Source organism: Camelus ferus, chromosome 9 (assembly GCF_009834535.1).
Source record: "Camelus ferus isolate YT-003-E chromosome 9, BCGSAC_Cfer_1.0, whole genome shotgun sequence".
NCBI lineage: Eukaryota > Metazoa > Chordata > Mammalia > Artiodactyla > Camelidae > Camelus > Camelus ferus.
The window spans coordinates 51652514-51669093 of record NC_045704.1 but is presented as its reverse complement, the minus strand read 5'-3'; the positions used below and the strand labels follow the sequence as shown (position 1 = coordinate 51669093).

Genomic DNA, 16580 nt, shown 5'->3' with positions numbered 1-16580 from the left:
ACTAGGTTGAGGCATTGTTTAAATGTTTTACACACATCGGTTCATTCAGGCCTCCCAAATACCACGAGGTAAGTATGATGACTGCCCTATACGGGAGGAAACTAAAGCACAGCTGAGTAATGAGTCATGGAAATCGGTATTCAGACTCAGGAAGTCTCTTCCAAAGACTGAGCGCCTAACAACAGTTAACTGTTTCTCTGACTCTAAGAACTGAAAGAAGGGGATCATGGTGGGAGCGAGGAGTTAGGGGAGCTGGTGCTGGTGAGGAGGGTGACAGGCGAGGAAGTTTTCACCTGAGAGGTGAAGACTGGCAGCATCACAGGAAAAGGCAGGATTGCCAGTGAGGGTGGACAGGGCCTTAGAAACCATGTGGTCTGTTTCATTTTACTGAAGAATGACTGAGTCCAGCTCATTTTACATGAGAAACATCTGGTCTACCTTATTTCACAGATGCAAAATTGGATCTACCCACTTTACAGAAAAACAGGAGGCACAAGATGCGAAAGGGCTTGTCCAGGGTTACACGGTGATGCTGGCAGACTGAAGGATAGAGTCCTGGAAGCCTGAATCTCTGGGTACAGCCCTTCCTCTAATTCCTCTAATGAGAGAAGTTGAAGGACAGTCTGGAAAGCAGCCACCTCTCAATCACCTGCCTTCCACAATGACCCACTCCAACCTTTCACCCTCCAGCAACACAGGATCTTTTAAAAATGTCAACCATGAGTTCAATCTCTGCTCAAAACACTCTTATGAGTCCCATGGCTTTTAGGATAAGGGTAAGGATAAAACTGTCAACACGGCTGCCATGTGATCATTTATCTGCCAGTCACTCCCTGTCCCTTCTTTCTCTGTTCTCCTCTCTTGCCACACTCTGGTCAGTTTCTTGGACATACCCAGATTCCAACATTTTTGCCCCTTATAAACTCCTATCCCTCCTCCCTGTACTCTTTTCACCTCTGCATCTCGTCCTCATCCTTAAAAACCAGTTTAGTTCCTAAGCACAGTCTTCTCTGATCCCCTAGACCAGGTGCTTAGGTCCCGTGTTCAACAGTCACAGACCTTTTGTTCCTCCCCGTAGTACCTATCACCACTGCCATGGATGGTTCATGTGTCTCTGGGAAATGTGTATTATATCCACGAGACTGCAGGCTTCAGGATGGTGGGCTCAGGCCTAAGTTGCTCACTCTGAAATACCCAGAGTAACACAGTTATCTATCCCCAGGGCTTATACCAGATGAAGGAACAGGGAGGGAGAGGGAGAAAAAGAGAAAGGAAGGAAGGAAGAAGGAAGGAAGGAAGGAAAGAGAAAAAAGAAAAGGAAGGAAGGAAAGAACGAAAGAGAGAAGGAAGAAAAGGGACAGAAACAAAGAGAAAGAGAAAGAAAGAAGCAAGAAATAGAGATACACACAGAGAAACAAACAGATAGACAAAGAGATAGAAAGAGAGCCAGGAAAAGAGAGATGAGACACAGATGGGCTGGGGTGGGGAGGGAGGGAATTTATGACTAAGTTTGGTGGGAGCTGGTGGGAAGAATGAGGGGTGGGGTGGGAGAAGGACTCCAGCTTGTGTGAGGAAAGGTGGGGTTCAAATTTCATCACTGTATCCAGGCATACAGTTGAGAAGCCTGAGCGCATTTCCAACGGGATGGATGAGGGATCCTGTTGAGTTTCTCAGGGAGTGAGCTGCAGGATGGTCATGATCAGAGTGACCAATGACCAGCCTTGGGGGTGGAGTAGCCAGGACCACGGCTGACAGCCTGGTGGGCATCCATGAGAACAGACGAGGCTGCTTCTTGCTACACATCTCACTCTTCCCTAGATGAACTAATTTTTCATCTTAATATGGTCAATAATATTCTGAAAAGCAACTGTGGCTTTTCAAGTTTGTCGCTGGGGAAGTGGATGGGTCCCTGGGGTTATATAAACTTGGCGAAGACTAGTCAGAGTGTTTGGAGTTCTTGGCGTGTGTCCAAGGGCTAGAACTATGGATAAATTTTTCTTAAAGTCTAATTATGTCTTACGTGTTAGAGTAAAGTGATGTTTGACAAGGGGCTTGTATGACAACCCCACTAATTCATGAGACCACTGTGCAGCCACCTGTCAGGGAAGATAAACAAAGGATGCTGAGATAGGCTTTATCTGCTCCTTGCTCCAAGTTTCAGCAACCAGCTGCCAGTTGACTGTCCCATTTGCTGCTCTCTTCCTTCTGACTGTAAGTGCCAGAGTAGCACTGAGTAATATTTTTCTAGCCAGATAGTGATAATAATAACATGGTGATAATAATAACATGGTGATAACAGGAATAGTAATAATAGCAGCTGACACTTGAGTTTTCTATATGCCAGCCAGCATGCTAAGCCCATTACATAGTCCTCTTTTAAAGTGCCATACAGAAACTATGAGACAGGTATGATACCCATTTTTACAGATGAAGAAACAAGGTCCAAGGAAGTTAAAGTACTTGTTCAAGGTGTCTTACCTGGAAGCCAGAGAAGCTAGGACGAGAACCAGCTCAGACTTTAGAATCTGGGCCCTTAAGTTCCATATAGTATCCGAAAAGAACTTAAATACTGCCTTTGGCCCCTACCTTCATTCCCTCTATAAATACTTATCAAGCAACCCCATATGCTGGGCACTGGGCTCCGTGTTAAGAATACAGGGATGTCAAGATCGCACCATCCCTGCCTTCACAGACGTGGCAGCCTGGGGCTTATTTCCAGCTTGATAGTTAACGTCAAGGGACGCTCCAGCACTAAATCTGCCTGACTCTTTGAAAGGTTGGTCATGTCAATAGAAGATGCTCCCCTCCTCCTGAAGATACCTCAGCTCTCCTGGGCAACCCTGGGTTGTCCTCAGCTCCTGGGGAAGGAAGTCCACCAGCCAACCCTTGAAGTGGAATCCATTCCAGCTCATTCTAAGCAGAAGAAAATCTTCTCTCAGCACAGCCTCCCAGTTCTTAAAATCATGGGTGCTATGTTCAAAGAGATCCAAGTTGACAGGCCAGCTCTTCTTCTTCATAGCTGTGTGTCTTGAAGCAAGTTACTTTCCCTCTCTGTCTCACAGAGAGGGAAAGTAACACATGTCTCAGCTTCCTCTGTTAAAATAGAGATGTAATAGTATCTACCTCACAGATAGTATATGGAAATTACTGGACTCAATCTCCAGTATTCCCTCATGAACTGATACATATATATATATAGTCAACTAATATTGAATGGATGAATCCTGTCTCAGAGGCCAGATTTAACCTTTATAATATTTATAATACAGATAGTTTCTTTGGATCAATCATGATTTACTGTAAAGGAGTTAAAAGCAACTAGAGTAAAGATCAAGTGAGGCTTTTGCAGACATGACCTAGCTTGGAAGAAATGTTTTTTGATACATCTTTTCTTAACCTACGGCCTACTGCTAACTTGTGAGGAGCCCAGGCACTGGCTGCCAGCATCACTGGCTTCTGGAAGCAGGGAGGTGGGACTTTGCTCCATGACCCGTCTCTGCAGCATCTTTGACATTTAGGAGGGTGAGGACCTGATTCTCAGGGTCAGCAGTTACAGAATGAGGGTGTGAATCATTCCAGTGGGTCCCCAGGCCACAGTCCATCCTGCTGATGCCAAGCTGCAGTTAATCCTCATCCCTTTGATTATTCATGAAGGATATGACAGGGGCACTTTGTTCTCTTTAAATTTTCAGAGGTTCTGCTTCCTATTGTTGTAAGCCCCTGGGGGCCAGGCGGTCTTGCCACAGTGAAGACCCGCTTATCCAGGGCACAGGGTGGGGCAGGCAGAAGACTGGAGGGGAGGGGCAGACGTTCCTGAGGCCACTGCAGTGGGGCAGTGCCAAGAGCACTGGATTGAGAGTTCCTGGTCCCAGATTTGGAGTTCAGATTTGATCCTTCTGACTAATTTATTTTGCAGCTTTGGAAACAACAAAGAAACTCTGAGTCTGGGAAATTATAATAGCTGCATTTCACTGGGTGTTGATCATGTGCAAGCACTGCTCAAGTTCACAAGTGCCACCTGAGGCTGGCCCTAGTATCACTGTACAAAGGGAGTCTTAGAGAGGTTGGGAAGGCAGAGCTGGGATTGCCCAGGGAGTCTGGCTCTAGGGCTCACCATCTGAACCCTCTACTGCCACGTACTACCCAGTGGGGAGGGTGGTTCTGAGGGCTAGATGAACTAAGTGTTCAGAGTCCAGTACACAGCCAGTGTGATAGTGTGCAGTACAAGTTGGTGTCTGTTTTCTTCCCGTTCTGAGATCTCACACATGGTCCTGCTGGTTGGGGTGCTGAAGGATATGGACTGAGCATAGCTGGACTGTGGGATGATGGAGTTGGGGACAGGTGAGGCAGACACATGGTCTCGAAAAGGGGGCCTCGTTCAATTAATAATGCATGCCGGATGCAGACAGAAAAATCTGGGAACAATATTCAGAATGAGGGATGGGGTGAGCTAGAGTGCCAAAGATTGCTTACTAGATGGAAATTTACAAGATCACTAGGCATGGTGTTTTGTTTTTTTTTTTTCCCTGAGATTAACGAAATGACAGGGTCCTCCTTAGCTCAGGAAATAACTTTCCTAGAACATAGGAAAATGGCTGGCGATGGCTTTTCGATGCTCAGACGTTTACTGAGCTTGTTATGTGGCAGGAACGCATCACAGGATTTCAAACTTGTGGCATGTTGAAGAAGAGTTAACCACGATTTGGGGATTGCTGGGTAGATGTTGGTGCCTTTCGTGATCAACAGTGGTTTTGTTTTCAACAAAATATTCTATAGTGATTTTGCAGATGGTCATGTCTTTTCTGCTGAAATGGAATGACTATCCAGTATGTCCAAACCCTCCACCACACTGGGGATTCCTACTCCCCCTGTGCTCTCACAGTCTCATGTTAGAATGATGTACGGCTGATCGGTCTTTCAGGGAGGACCCCCAGCACATGAGCCCTCATATACAGGTGGGGAGCTCATAATGCCTCGCCTATATTTTCTGGCCCGCCCTTCTGTGCTTTCTCCTTTGAAGTGATTTGAATGACACTGGGCAATTCCCCATCCAGAATCAACAGAATTTCTACGAATTTAACTGTCTGAAAGCTAAGTTCTGCTTTCCTTTCCAAGATCTGTGGCCCGTCTCAGGCTGCTCTTCAGTCTTTTCCGATGAGATGATGAAAAAGGTAAAAGGACTTTAAAAACCAGAAAGCATCAAATGGCAGAGGTAGAAGAAAATAAGCAGACAGTAACAGTTGAGTTACTGTCCTGAAGTTGAGCACATCCTCAACTGAGATGCTCAAAGTCATGGCAGCTTGTGTATGGGATTGGCAGCAAAATTCTCTCTTGAAGTTCCTAACATGAACCCCACTTGGTGGCTTATTTTGTTACTTTTCCTTTGAGGTATTGTAAGCCCATTTTCAACCAGGTTCTAAAGATTTGATTAGGGGCGTTATCTTCTTAGACCATCTGGTTTTGGAGGAAATCAACACCTTCAAAGATGCGACAGAACAGTGTAGATACTTGGGCCACTCTAATGACAAAGTGACTTGCTCTGGATCGAATTATTTTCCTACACTGTATTAAAGTGTCCTTCCAAATTACAGTGTAGGCTGGCATGTCTCACTTTCTGTCAGCAAACTCCCCATCACAGCCTTTGATAAAAATCAGACAGAAGTCTTAGTGCTGTTAGAACTGCACATTTTATATCAACTCACTTTAGGAAACTTTATCCTAATTAGGTTAAACCTTCTCTATCATCTCAGTATCATCAAATTAGGAAACATGTCCCCAGGCCCAGTCTTCTGGCTCTTTGAAATATCTATAGTTAGCACTGGGTAGAAGTTGAACAAGTATTTGTTAACTGAATGAATAAATGAAAGAAGGAAGGATTTGGGTCCTCTCAATATTCTGGGTTGTCAAGTGGAAACAGAACAGGATTAGAATCAGCCAGATTAGGGTAGGAGTCCTAGTTCCACTACTTGCTGCTTGGGTTTTCTTCAAGTCTCTGTGGTCTCTCCCCAGTGACAAGGGAGGCAGCCCAGAGAAAGAGGCTGTATTCATTCCCTGTTGTGCTGTGATAAATTACCACCAAGTCAGTGGCTAAAAACAAACAAACCAAACCAATAACAACTGATTAGATTACAGGGCTGGAGATCAGAAGGCCGAAATGGGTTTCACTAGGCCAAAATCTGGGTTTTAGCAGGACTGCATTCCTTCTGGAAGCTCTAGGGGAGAATCCATTTCCTTGTCTCTTTCAGCATCTAGAGACTTCCCATATCCCTCAGCTCAGGGTCTCTTCCTCCATTGTCAAAGCCAGCAGTGTCTCATCTTTAAATCCCCTTCTACCTCTTCCGTCTTTCAGGACCCTTGTGAGTACACTGAACCCACCCAGATAAGCCTGGAGGGTCCCTCCATCTCAAGGTCCTTTCCTGAATCACATCTGCCCCAATTCCATTTGCCGTGTAAGAGAATAGGACATGGATGTTTGGGCGGGGGTGGGGGGCACTGTCCTGCCTGTGGCAGCAGCCATGCAGTCAGTGGCTGCACTGACCAGCTCTGTCCAACAGGGATGGGAAGCACCTCCGTTCCTCTCCAGGGTGTCACAGATAATGCATAAAAACAATACTCCCCGGGGAGCTCCCTCCATGAGCGCAGTGGTGAGTTGTCTTCTTGGGAAGAATCTAGTTCTTTGTCCTCCCTGGGGGTGACTTGCTGGTCTTCCCACTGTGGGGTGGTGAGATGGTCTGTGCTCTCCTTAGAACTTCTTGGTTTTTGTAAGACAGTGTCAACTCCACTCCAGCTTGGTTGAGTGTTCACACACATGGATATGCACTTGGCCACAATTCTTTCCTCTAACAGTAACCTTGAACTCAGTGCTGGACATCACTACCTATCAAATCTTGGTTGGGAAAAACACTATTGAAGGGGACCCACTCCCCTGAGAGCTGGGCAGTCTAACCGCACCTTAAACTGTTCATGGATTAAGCCAGACCACATCCTTTGGCCCCAGAATATTTGCTGTCACTAAATTTTGGTTTTCTTTGGTGCTACTAGACTACATGAGGAGCATACCGTAAGAAAAAGCATCACAGAAGTAGTTACATTTATTATAACCATTTTGTTGATGGATTTTCATTGCATGTCAGTATACATTTCTTATGTGAAACCACAGAGAAATATTCCTCTGGTCTGAAAACCCAGTACTAGTCATGGTTTCCCTAGTAACTGGTTTATTTCCATCAAATGAACACAAGCTCACGTGGCTGATTGTTTTTCTCTCTTTGCACAACTCACTCTTAGGAATCAAGATTCTTGAGTGAAGCTTTAGGACATCACAGCCTGCATTATATGCACCAACATCTTTAACTACCCTTATTGTCCCTTTTCCCCAGTTCCTTTGTCTGTTTCACATTTTAGTTACTATTGTCGTATTGTTTGTAAGCCCAGAATAAGGCGTGGTAAGAACTTTTGCTATTTCCCAAGACTTTTTTCCTTCTTGTGAGACACAGGTCCCTGATACATTTCTCTTTGTTCCAAGAACAAACTCAAATGAAAAAAAAAAAATCAAAACATGAAATGAAATGTCGTCAGTGCCAATGTTTAAACACAGACTCTCGGCAGAACTGAGTTAAGTACCGCTGTAAAGTCTGGCGCTTATGTTGATAATATGAAACAAGTCTCTAATGCTTTGTATGCGAAGCACACCAAGCTCATAAATGCCAGCATTCTTAATGGCCTGCTTGCTGTCAGTAGATTCACTGGCACTGAAATCCGTTTCTTTTCTAAGGGGTGTTTAGCTTTTATTATATCTTTACTCATGGTCAAAGGACATTGGCAAATTTGCTAAAGTGATTGAAGATACTCCTCTTAAGGCATCACTTAAGTTTCGTGTTTTTGCCTTCACATTTGTCTATTGGAGTTTGTCTTCTTGGAAAGGAAAACCAGAAATGTGCTTTATGCTACATAGGGAGGTGATCACTGTAGAAAGCCAAGACGGGAAAAAAAAAAAAAAAAAAAAAAAACTCAGTGTGAGCAGACCCTCCAGGGAAAACATCTTCAAGAAATACCCAACCTCAGAGCTCACCTCTGAGTTCATCAAACCACAGAATCACCAACGCCAAGAACCTCTCACGCCCTACTAGCTGGTGTATCTGGACCTTCTCTTTTTACTCTCTATCCCCGTAGAGTCTGAGACGTAGTATATATTCAATATATAACTGTTGAATTAATAAGTAATATCTCTCACTCTCAAAGATTAGAGTTCTACTCCAGCCCCAGTGGACCATGATGGGGATGGAGTGCTTGCCATGGGACAGGTGTGCAATTTGTATGAGTGACTGGTGCCGAGACTCATCCAAGTCACCGAAGAAATCTCTGCTGTCCCTGAACTCTAGAGCAGCAATTTTAATTTCTATTATTTCCCCCTTGTCAAAGAAACACCTTACAGATGACACTCGCATATGCAACCGCTCTCATGAGTGTACTTCGGTTAAAGTGTAGTTCCCACTGTGCTAGTACAATCTCCATCTACCTCTGTCCCACTCAAGAAAAATATATCAGAACACGAATAAGGGTGTCATTACTATGGGAACTATCATGAATTCGTGACAACTTATTGAAAAATAAATCATCCACCATTTTGGTATTTTGGGTAATAGGAGTACACGCCTTATGAGACATCTCAATGATTGACATAACAGTTCATTGTGACACCAAGACTGAGAATGCTTCTCTACAGAAACCATCTCTGAGACACACACAGTCCTAACATGCCATCTTGGAGACCTTTCCAAACTCCAGAGACTCCATCACCGTACCCCCAACGCAATCATCTGTATGAACTCTGCCATCTGTGTGAGCTTCACCAGAACCGTAGAGATCAACCCTCATGGACATAGTTCATACAGGAATCTCACTATCACCTGGGTGTCATTCCACTTTCCCCCATGCTGACCTTGGGGAGGAGGACTTCCAAGCAGCCCACTTACCACACCACCGCCAGCCGAATGTACGAGCACAGACATCCCTTCTCGGAGGTTGGCGACTTCAAAGAGCATCATGTAGGCCGTGACGAAGTTCATGGGGAATGCAGCAGCCTCGGAGAAGCTCATGTCATCTGGGATCTTGTAGACAAATTCCACTGGTGTGCAGACCACCTCGGCCCAGGCATTGTAGTTGACAAATGCCATGACACGGTCCCCAATCTGGACATAGGGAAGCACGTGGTTACTGGAGTTTTCTTAATCTTCTTTGAGACATTTCTCAAATACTCTTAAGGATCTGATAAAAATAATAGATTCCTTCCCAGGGGATAAAAATTCCCACAAAATCCTCAAATATGCACACCATCCCCTGCCTCCCAATTTCAAGGCATCTGTGGATGCTCTGAAGCCCATCAGTGGAAACTTCCCAGCAGCCATGGAAGCCAGGTTCTCTCCTCCTCTTCTTGAGCATAAATACACAACATGCATCACTTCACACACTGTGGAATGTTATTGTCGGAAGGTCATATTACTGATTCAACCTTTCATTGAATGTCCCTGTTTTGGAACTTGGAAGGTCAAAGGGACAGGGCTAGGAGTAAAATCTACCTCCTTTGTTTTGTACCTCCTCATATAAATTCCCTGCCACACTAGTTCACTGTGGTATTTGCCTCAAAGGTTAACACTGGATTACCAATTGCATTGGTTGTGAAACGTGGTTCACCAGAGAAGCCATGTAAATCTAAGTGCAGGGGACTGAACAAGAGCAGCGAGGCTTAGAGTGAAATAGGAGAATGCCACCAGGCATGAGGAACAGCAGCTAACATTTACTGCACACATATTATATGGAGGCATTGTCCTAAGGGCGTCACATATTTTACCTCCTGATTAGATGAGGCATGGCTGAATACTGTGTTCTTTTTATCAGTGGTTTACGTAGCCAGACACCATGCAAAAAAAAAAAAAAAAAAAGAAAAAGAGCAGTCTTCCCTTTAAAGTGGTTATAATCATATGCTAAGTTTTTTCATAGCATATCATTATTCAAAGGAAATACAAACTAAACTAATGTTAATAGCTTACATGAGCTGCCAAGTGCTAGTTAAATTGAACCACTCTGCTATTTGATGTTAGCTGCTTGTACTGTGACTTTCAAGAGCAATATTCAAATTGCTGTGATCACAGTGAATTCTCAATACATTAATGGCTTTCATCTATGTATGTGTTGGTTTATGTATACTTTTATAATTGATTCTACTGTTTTATTTTCTTTCTAGTTTAGCATTTCTCTTTTACCCACACTCAACAAATAGCAGCCAAAGCCTCCTATGAGATGGGTTCCATAAGAGCCCCATGTTACAGATAAATGATCATAGATTTTACAGACATTTAAACTGAGGTGAAGAGAGAGCAAAGCATATGCCCAGAGTCATATAGCCAGAGAGTAGCTGGGCCAGGATGTGAATCTAGGGAGGCTGAGTCCAGGTACAAATGATTCATTCATTACACACGAGATAAGTTCTACAGAGAAGACATGGAGTTATATAAGAGTGTACGACAGGGGAACCTACCAAGCCTGGGAATATTAGTCTAATTCTTTAGGTCTCAGTTTCCTCAGCTTTTACATGAGTATAGTATTAGGAAAAGGTCTTTATGAAGATGAAGTGACATAACATGCATGCAGTGCACTTGGCATGGTGCATGTAAAACGAGGAAAGAACAATCATTGCTAACTCTTAAAAAGAACAGATTGGCTCCTGACCTCATGGAATTCACAGTTGAATGATCAAAAGCTAAAGATAGACCCACTGTATTTTATGAAGCAGAGAAATAGCTATTTAATGAAGAAACTGACGTACAGGAGAGACTGTCTCATTGGCAGTGAGTGTCCCAGTCCCTGGAAGGGTTGAAAACTAAATGATGATGTCAAGAATAGCATCTCAAATGCCATGGCTCAGACCTGAAGATCACTAAGGTCTAACGTGGGCATCTTCTTTTGCACAGAATCATGCAAACCCAAAGATACGTAACACCACAGAGTAGCTGACGGCCTCCAGGGTCAAGAAAGTGTGTGAAAAAGAGTATTTCAACCACCTTGACAGTGATGGTCATGCCACCCCAGACCAGCCTGGCAGCCCAGACCACCTTGACAGTGGTGGTCATGCCATCTCATCAGGGCTGGCTGCTCCAGGCCTTTCATTTCATTATCAAAATGGCAGAAAGAGGATCAGCTGTCAAAGGAGCCCTAGTCTTAGAGTCCAGAGGTGGGAAACTTTTTTAATATTTAGTTCACCTCATAATTTGATTCCGTTAAGCAAAAGAAATTAGTCCTGGGCGACTAAGCCCAAATTATTCCTTTACTGCTGTGCCTCTGGCAACAACTGTTCAAGCCTCCCTTGCAATCGATCAAACCCAGGGAGTTATTCAGTGCGCTGCCGCGTGGAATTCCATCTCCAACATGATTGAAAATCTTCAGTCAGAATTATAGAGTGCGTATTAGTATTGGTTTCCTCCTAAATCACACCCTGACTGGAAGCCTGTAGGTGGCTTCTTTTGTTTGTGCAACTGAAAGTCATTGGAGGGGAATGGGGGGTGGTGAAAATGTTTAACAATAAGCAAGCTGGGGCCACTTAGCAGAAGAAAGATCGTATACAGAGGAAAATATATATAATCAAGCACAGTGATTCCTCCCTCTCAACCAAGGCCAACAACATCCCTATCTACTGTTATATCCTAAAATAATGGGTTATTTATCCAATGCTTAGGGTTAATAGAGCAAACAGTACAGTCTTTTCCTTTGGGGCCTCGTGGAGGAGCGAAGAGCAGATCATCTTTTTTATACGCAGCACTTTCAGAGAGAGAGATGCTGCTGCCTCTGGTTATATTGCTTACCTGGGGACAGAAAATGTGAAGTCGTAGGGAAGGAAAGAAAAGGCGCATTTATTTCTCCCTCCACGTTTTTCTGCTGTGTTATCTGGAAACCACCATCAAAAAGACAGATGAGTGGGATGAGATTTCCAGACGTTCAGCATCATGAATTTGGCGCATATTGATATTTTCAAAGTATATTGAGGCTCCAGTGCACTGAGACTAAGCAGTAGGTTCCAAATCAATCCCAAGGGTGTTTTGGCACTGTCTTTTATAGGATTTTTCTTCCTGTATTTAGTGTCGCAACATCTGCAGGTGAGGAGCAGGGGTAAAGATCACTGGATTGTAGGAAGAGCGAAAAGTGTCTGGTGACTTGAATCTGGGTTCGACTACTGCTTCCTGCCTTCTGACCTCACGGAAAATTACTGACCCCTTCTGAACTTCATCTCTAAGGGGATAATAACAATCTTTACCTCGCAGGGCTCTGGCAAGGCTGAGAAACTCACTTGCCTGTGCTTCTGGGTATGGTAGATTTTTGAGTGTGAGTACCCTTCATTTCTCCCCAGGAAAGCACTTGAGTCGAGGGAGAGCTCTCGTGCCTGATTACCACTGGTTTTTCTCACTGCAAACTACCACAATCTTGTGTGACCGATTTGCCCACAGTTTTTCAGTTTTTCAGTTTTTACATACAAATCTTACTTGATTTGCATGATAATGGTAGGAAGGGTCATATATCTTTTCAGCGATTAAAATACATTTTTATTATGGGGATTTTTTTTTTTTTTTTGGAGGTGAGGCAAGGAATAATGACTTTACTTGGAAAGCCAGCAAACCAAGAAGATGGTAGTAGACTAGTGTCCTGAAGAACCATTTTGCCTGAGTGGGAATTCAGGCTTCCGTTATACTGAAAGGGGAGGGAGTCAAGTCAAACATTTCCTGGTTCCGGTCAGCATCTTGGAGAGGATGTGTTAGTTTTTTCCTTCCAGCAGTCATTTACAGGTGGGCCTGGTCAGGATGTTTCCTGTGAGCTAATCAAAGGTATTTTAGCTTAATGCTCACTACCTGGAAAGCAGACAGGATTCCCAGAGATGGCTGTTATGGGGAATTTTTCAATATGTACAAAAGTAGTCAGAATAATATAATCACTGCTTTTATCCATTGCCCTACTCCCCAAGCCACCAACCCACAGCCAATTCTGTCTCCTTGTCAAGTACCTCTACCTTTGGCTTTAGAAGTGTTGTCCAAAAATGCCACCTTCCCAATGTATGAAGTAATGATTTATAAAAAATCACTTATATGCATCAGTTAAGTAGATATTTAAGGGAACCAAGTTGTAAAATATATAGGCTATTTCTCCCCAACTTTTGCATTTTATAATTGAATTTTGAGCCTAACGTGATGGGAAAGTAGGCGCTGTGGGTAGGGGGAGGAGGGATGCACACTTAGTTAATCCAAGGCCAGATTAATAGCTGTATTAATTTTAATCTTATTAATAACAGTATAATATGAATAAAGGGAATGACGAGGTTTCCCCCGACCACTTCACCAGACTGTTGCCAGGAGCGACCAAGATGGTACATGAGAAAGGCATGAGACATTTGTCCTATCATTTATAAATGCTGTTAATAAAATCAAGTAGTAAGACAATCATAATAATACATGCATAGATTATTGCACACTTTTTTTGCATAACCTTCTGTTACGTCAGTGGGTGCCAGACAAATACTGCTCTTTCAACCAGAAGTCAAAACGTTACCTCGAATCCTTTCACGCCGTCCCCCAGGGCTTCAACAATCCCGGAACACTCAAATCCTGGCACCAGGGGAGCCTTAGGAGGGTTGTCAATATTCCCTTGTCGCACCATCAAGTCAATGAAGTTTAAACCACTGTGAACAGCAAATGTGGAAAGAGAGAAATTCAAAATGAGATCCGAAAGAAGGCGCCGACCGGCCTGACTTTCCTTTTTTTTTTTTTTTCCAGTCCCATCCCCTCCTTTCCCTCTCTTCATTTCTCTCTCCCTTCTTTTTTATTTTCTGACAAAATGTGCCTAATAGTCACATCACTTAGATAGATGTCACCAATATAACAAAACAATGATCGCACTAGACAAGTAATGTTTTCCTGGCTGTTGAAATAGCAGTGGCAGAGTTCATACTCTGATTTGAAAGAAAGCCCCTCTGTCCCCTCTGAGAGCCTACTTACTCTTAGTTTAAAAATATGTATCGACTAGCCTGGTCATTAACCGTTCTAGCACTTAGTCGAGGGTGAAAAAACATACTAGGAAGCGGTTATAAGAAGACACATGGAAAGCAGCCAGACACAGTGGCTGTCAGCCAATCTATGAGAAAGACAGAGAAAAAAGACCTGACTTAAAAGGTCTCAAAACAGCTGTCACACCTCAGTTATCACATCAGCCTACACCAGCGCTGTGCCCTAAACAGCACCCATAATGCTGACTGTGAGCCAGAAAGAGACTACAGTAGGTCCAGCTGCAGGAGGGTGATGCAGAAAAAGAGAGGTCAAAGGAATGGACCAGTGGGTAGGGAAAGACTGGTGGATTGGTTTTAAAAGTCTTAGTTATCTATGAATGAGCGAAGTTATTAGGTATTTCCTATATATATATTACTTTTGAAGTAAGAAAGTTATCATTAAAATATATCAAAGTCATTGCCTTGGAAAACTATATACTTGATGCTAGTGATGCTACCAATATGCTGAACTGTTGTTTTTTTTTAAAAGCTACAATTGGGAATTGCATTTAACACCCATTTACTAATCAACTGAGAAAAATATATCCCACTGAACGTGTATTTTTTTCCCACTAGATGTGGTTCTAATATACTTCCTGTTTTCGGAGCTGCTATCTAAGAAAGACTTGAGTTACAGAAACCAAAGTCCTCAGTCTGGCCCAAGGTTCATTAATATCTGGCCATAGTTTCTTTTCCAAGCAAGAGGCTTCAACTGTTTCTTAAGCACAGCTGGCCCATTTCTTCCGTGGCCTGTTTGGAGGCAAGGAAGCATCTAACTCTACCTCCATCCCTTGTTCTCATCAGTCTTATTCATAAAGAATGGATAACAGCAAGGAGGATGACTTCCTTGAAAGGTGGGTTAAGAGTCACCCCCTTCTCAACATTTTTCTGGCCACAAAATGAGGCAAGATTCACGTATCACCCCACTGAAGTGTCTCTAACATATGCCCTTCTGAAGGCAGCTGTGTGCCTCATATTTCTTTGCTTCCAGATTACCTGGCATGCATCATGCCCATAGCGACACAAGAGGTACTCAAGTAACATTCACTGAAAGAAGGAATATCCGTGAATATTCAAAAATACGTGTTACCAGTTTGAGTTCTAATTCCTTTTAAAAAGCAGCCAAGGGATGCTCAGAGTAATGGACACATCTCTGAAATGTATGTGTAGACTTCCCAAAGTCCTACTTTAATGGTTAATGGTTCTTAGGGTAATTTATTAACCAAAATGTTGTCCAATGACATGGCCAGTTTCTTAAGAGCTTCGGGAGGTCTGGGCACAAATCCCAGTTCCACTTTGCCCTGTGTAACTTTGGATCAGTTATTCAACCTCTCTAAGCTTCAGTTTCCTTATCTGTGAAATGGAGATTCTTCTGGTACCCATCTCATAGAGTTGTCAGGAAAATCAATGAGAGTTTAGCACTTAAGCCCAATGCCAGGTACACAGTAAGTATTCAGTAATAACATCTGCCTTTTCTGCAAGAAATCAGGAAGATGAGATACATTTTAGGAATATTCCCACTGAACAAGTGTTAAAAATCATTTCAGAGCTGAAATGGGAGAACTTCAGCTATCTGTGAGCTTCACTTCTGTGAAATAGCCCATTTTCCGACATAACCAGATAAATGAAGCATCACTGTATAACAATAAAAGGAATTTCTACGTCTCAGATCAAACACTCTGTCTCATTTCATGCATATTTTAGCTCACCATGTTAGCTTCTGTATGGAAACTTATGATTTCCCAAGACCCTGATGGAGAAATGCAGAAGGAATTACTTGACAGTTCTGTAAATGTGCCAGCCCTCTGGAGAAGCCTTCATCCTAGATGCTTGTTACTGTGCTCAGTAGGGCTGCCTTCAGTCTCCATTCCAGCATGAATTGGGCCCGGTGATTGTAAACGGAGAGCCAGCTACTCTATTCCAGTGAGAAGAGCTAAGGCTGACTGGTAAAAGCCTGTAGAATCCCATTTTCTCAATGAGACATGCCATGATTCCGTCAGGACCATGGACAATACCACCCTTCTTTGGAAGGGAAATGTGAAGAAAGTATATCCCAGGGGATGGGGGACAGTTCAGTGTTGTTTATCTCAACACAGCAAGGAGTTGAACCTTTATGTGCTATACCAGATCTGTTTCATGGTGCCTGCCCACACACCTTCTCCTGCTAGGGATACAGGTAGCATTGACTGAGGGTTCAATTTGTGGCAGGAACTGTGCTAAACCCTTTATTTTTTGTTACTTAAGACTCAATAATACTCCTACGAGGCATGCGCTATCATGCCCATTTTTTAGGTTAGGAAACTTAGATTCAACAAGATGAAGTTACTTGCATAAGGTCACATCTTTAGAAACAGTCAATGTCAGGATTCAAATGCAAGCAAAGTCTAGAACCCGAGCCCTCCCAGATGACACTCTAATACTGCTTTACAGGAACTTCACCCACCCACATCCCTGGGGCCATGTTTATAACTTATCTCTTGGACAGCTGATTGCACCA

The 16580-nt window shown here is 43.4% G+C and overlaps 1 protein-coding gene and 1 non-coding gene across 2 annotated transcripts in view; one reads left to right on the top strand and one right to left on the bottom strand.

Moving 5' to 3' along the window:
- The window catches only part of VAT1L (vesicle amine transport 1 like), a 125752-nt gene that overhangs the window by 87133 nt on the left and 22039 nt on the right, over positions 1-16580 (bottom strand). Inside the window, exons 2-3 of the mRNA XM_006178225.3 lie at positions 13591-13720; positions 8976-9191 (exon numbers count right to left, since the gene is read on the bottom strand). Of these exons, the coding sequence (XP_006178287.3) occupies positions 8976-9191; positions 13591-13720 (346 nt within the window). The remainder of the gene's footprint in view (positions 1-8975; positions 9192-13590; positions 13721-16580) is intronic.
- Positions 9867-10027, top strand: LOC116666130. The gene has a single exon (XR_004322978.1). It is a non-coding gene; the product is annotated as a small nucleolar RNA SNORA15 (small nucleolar RNA).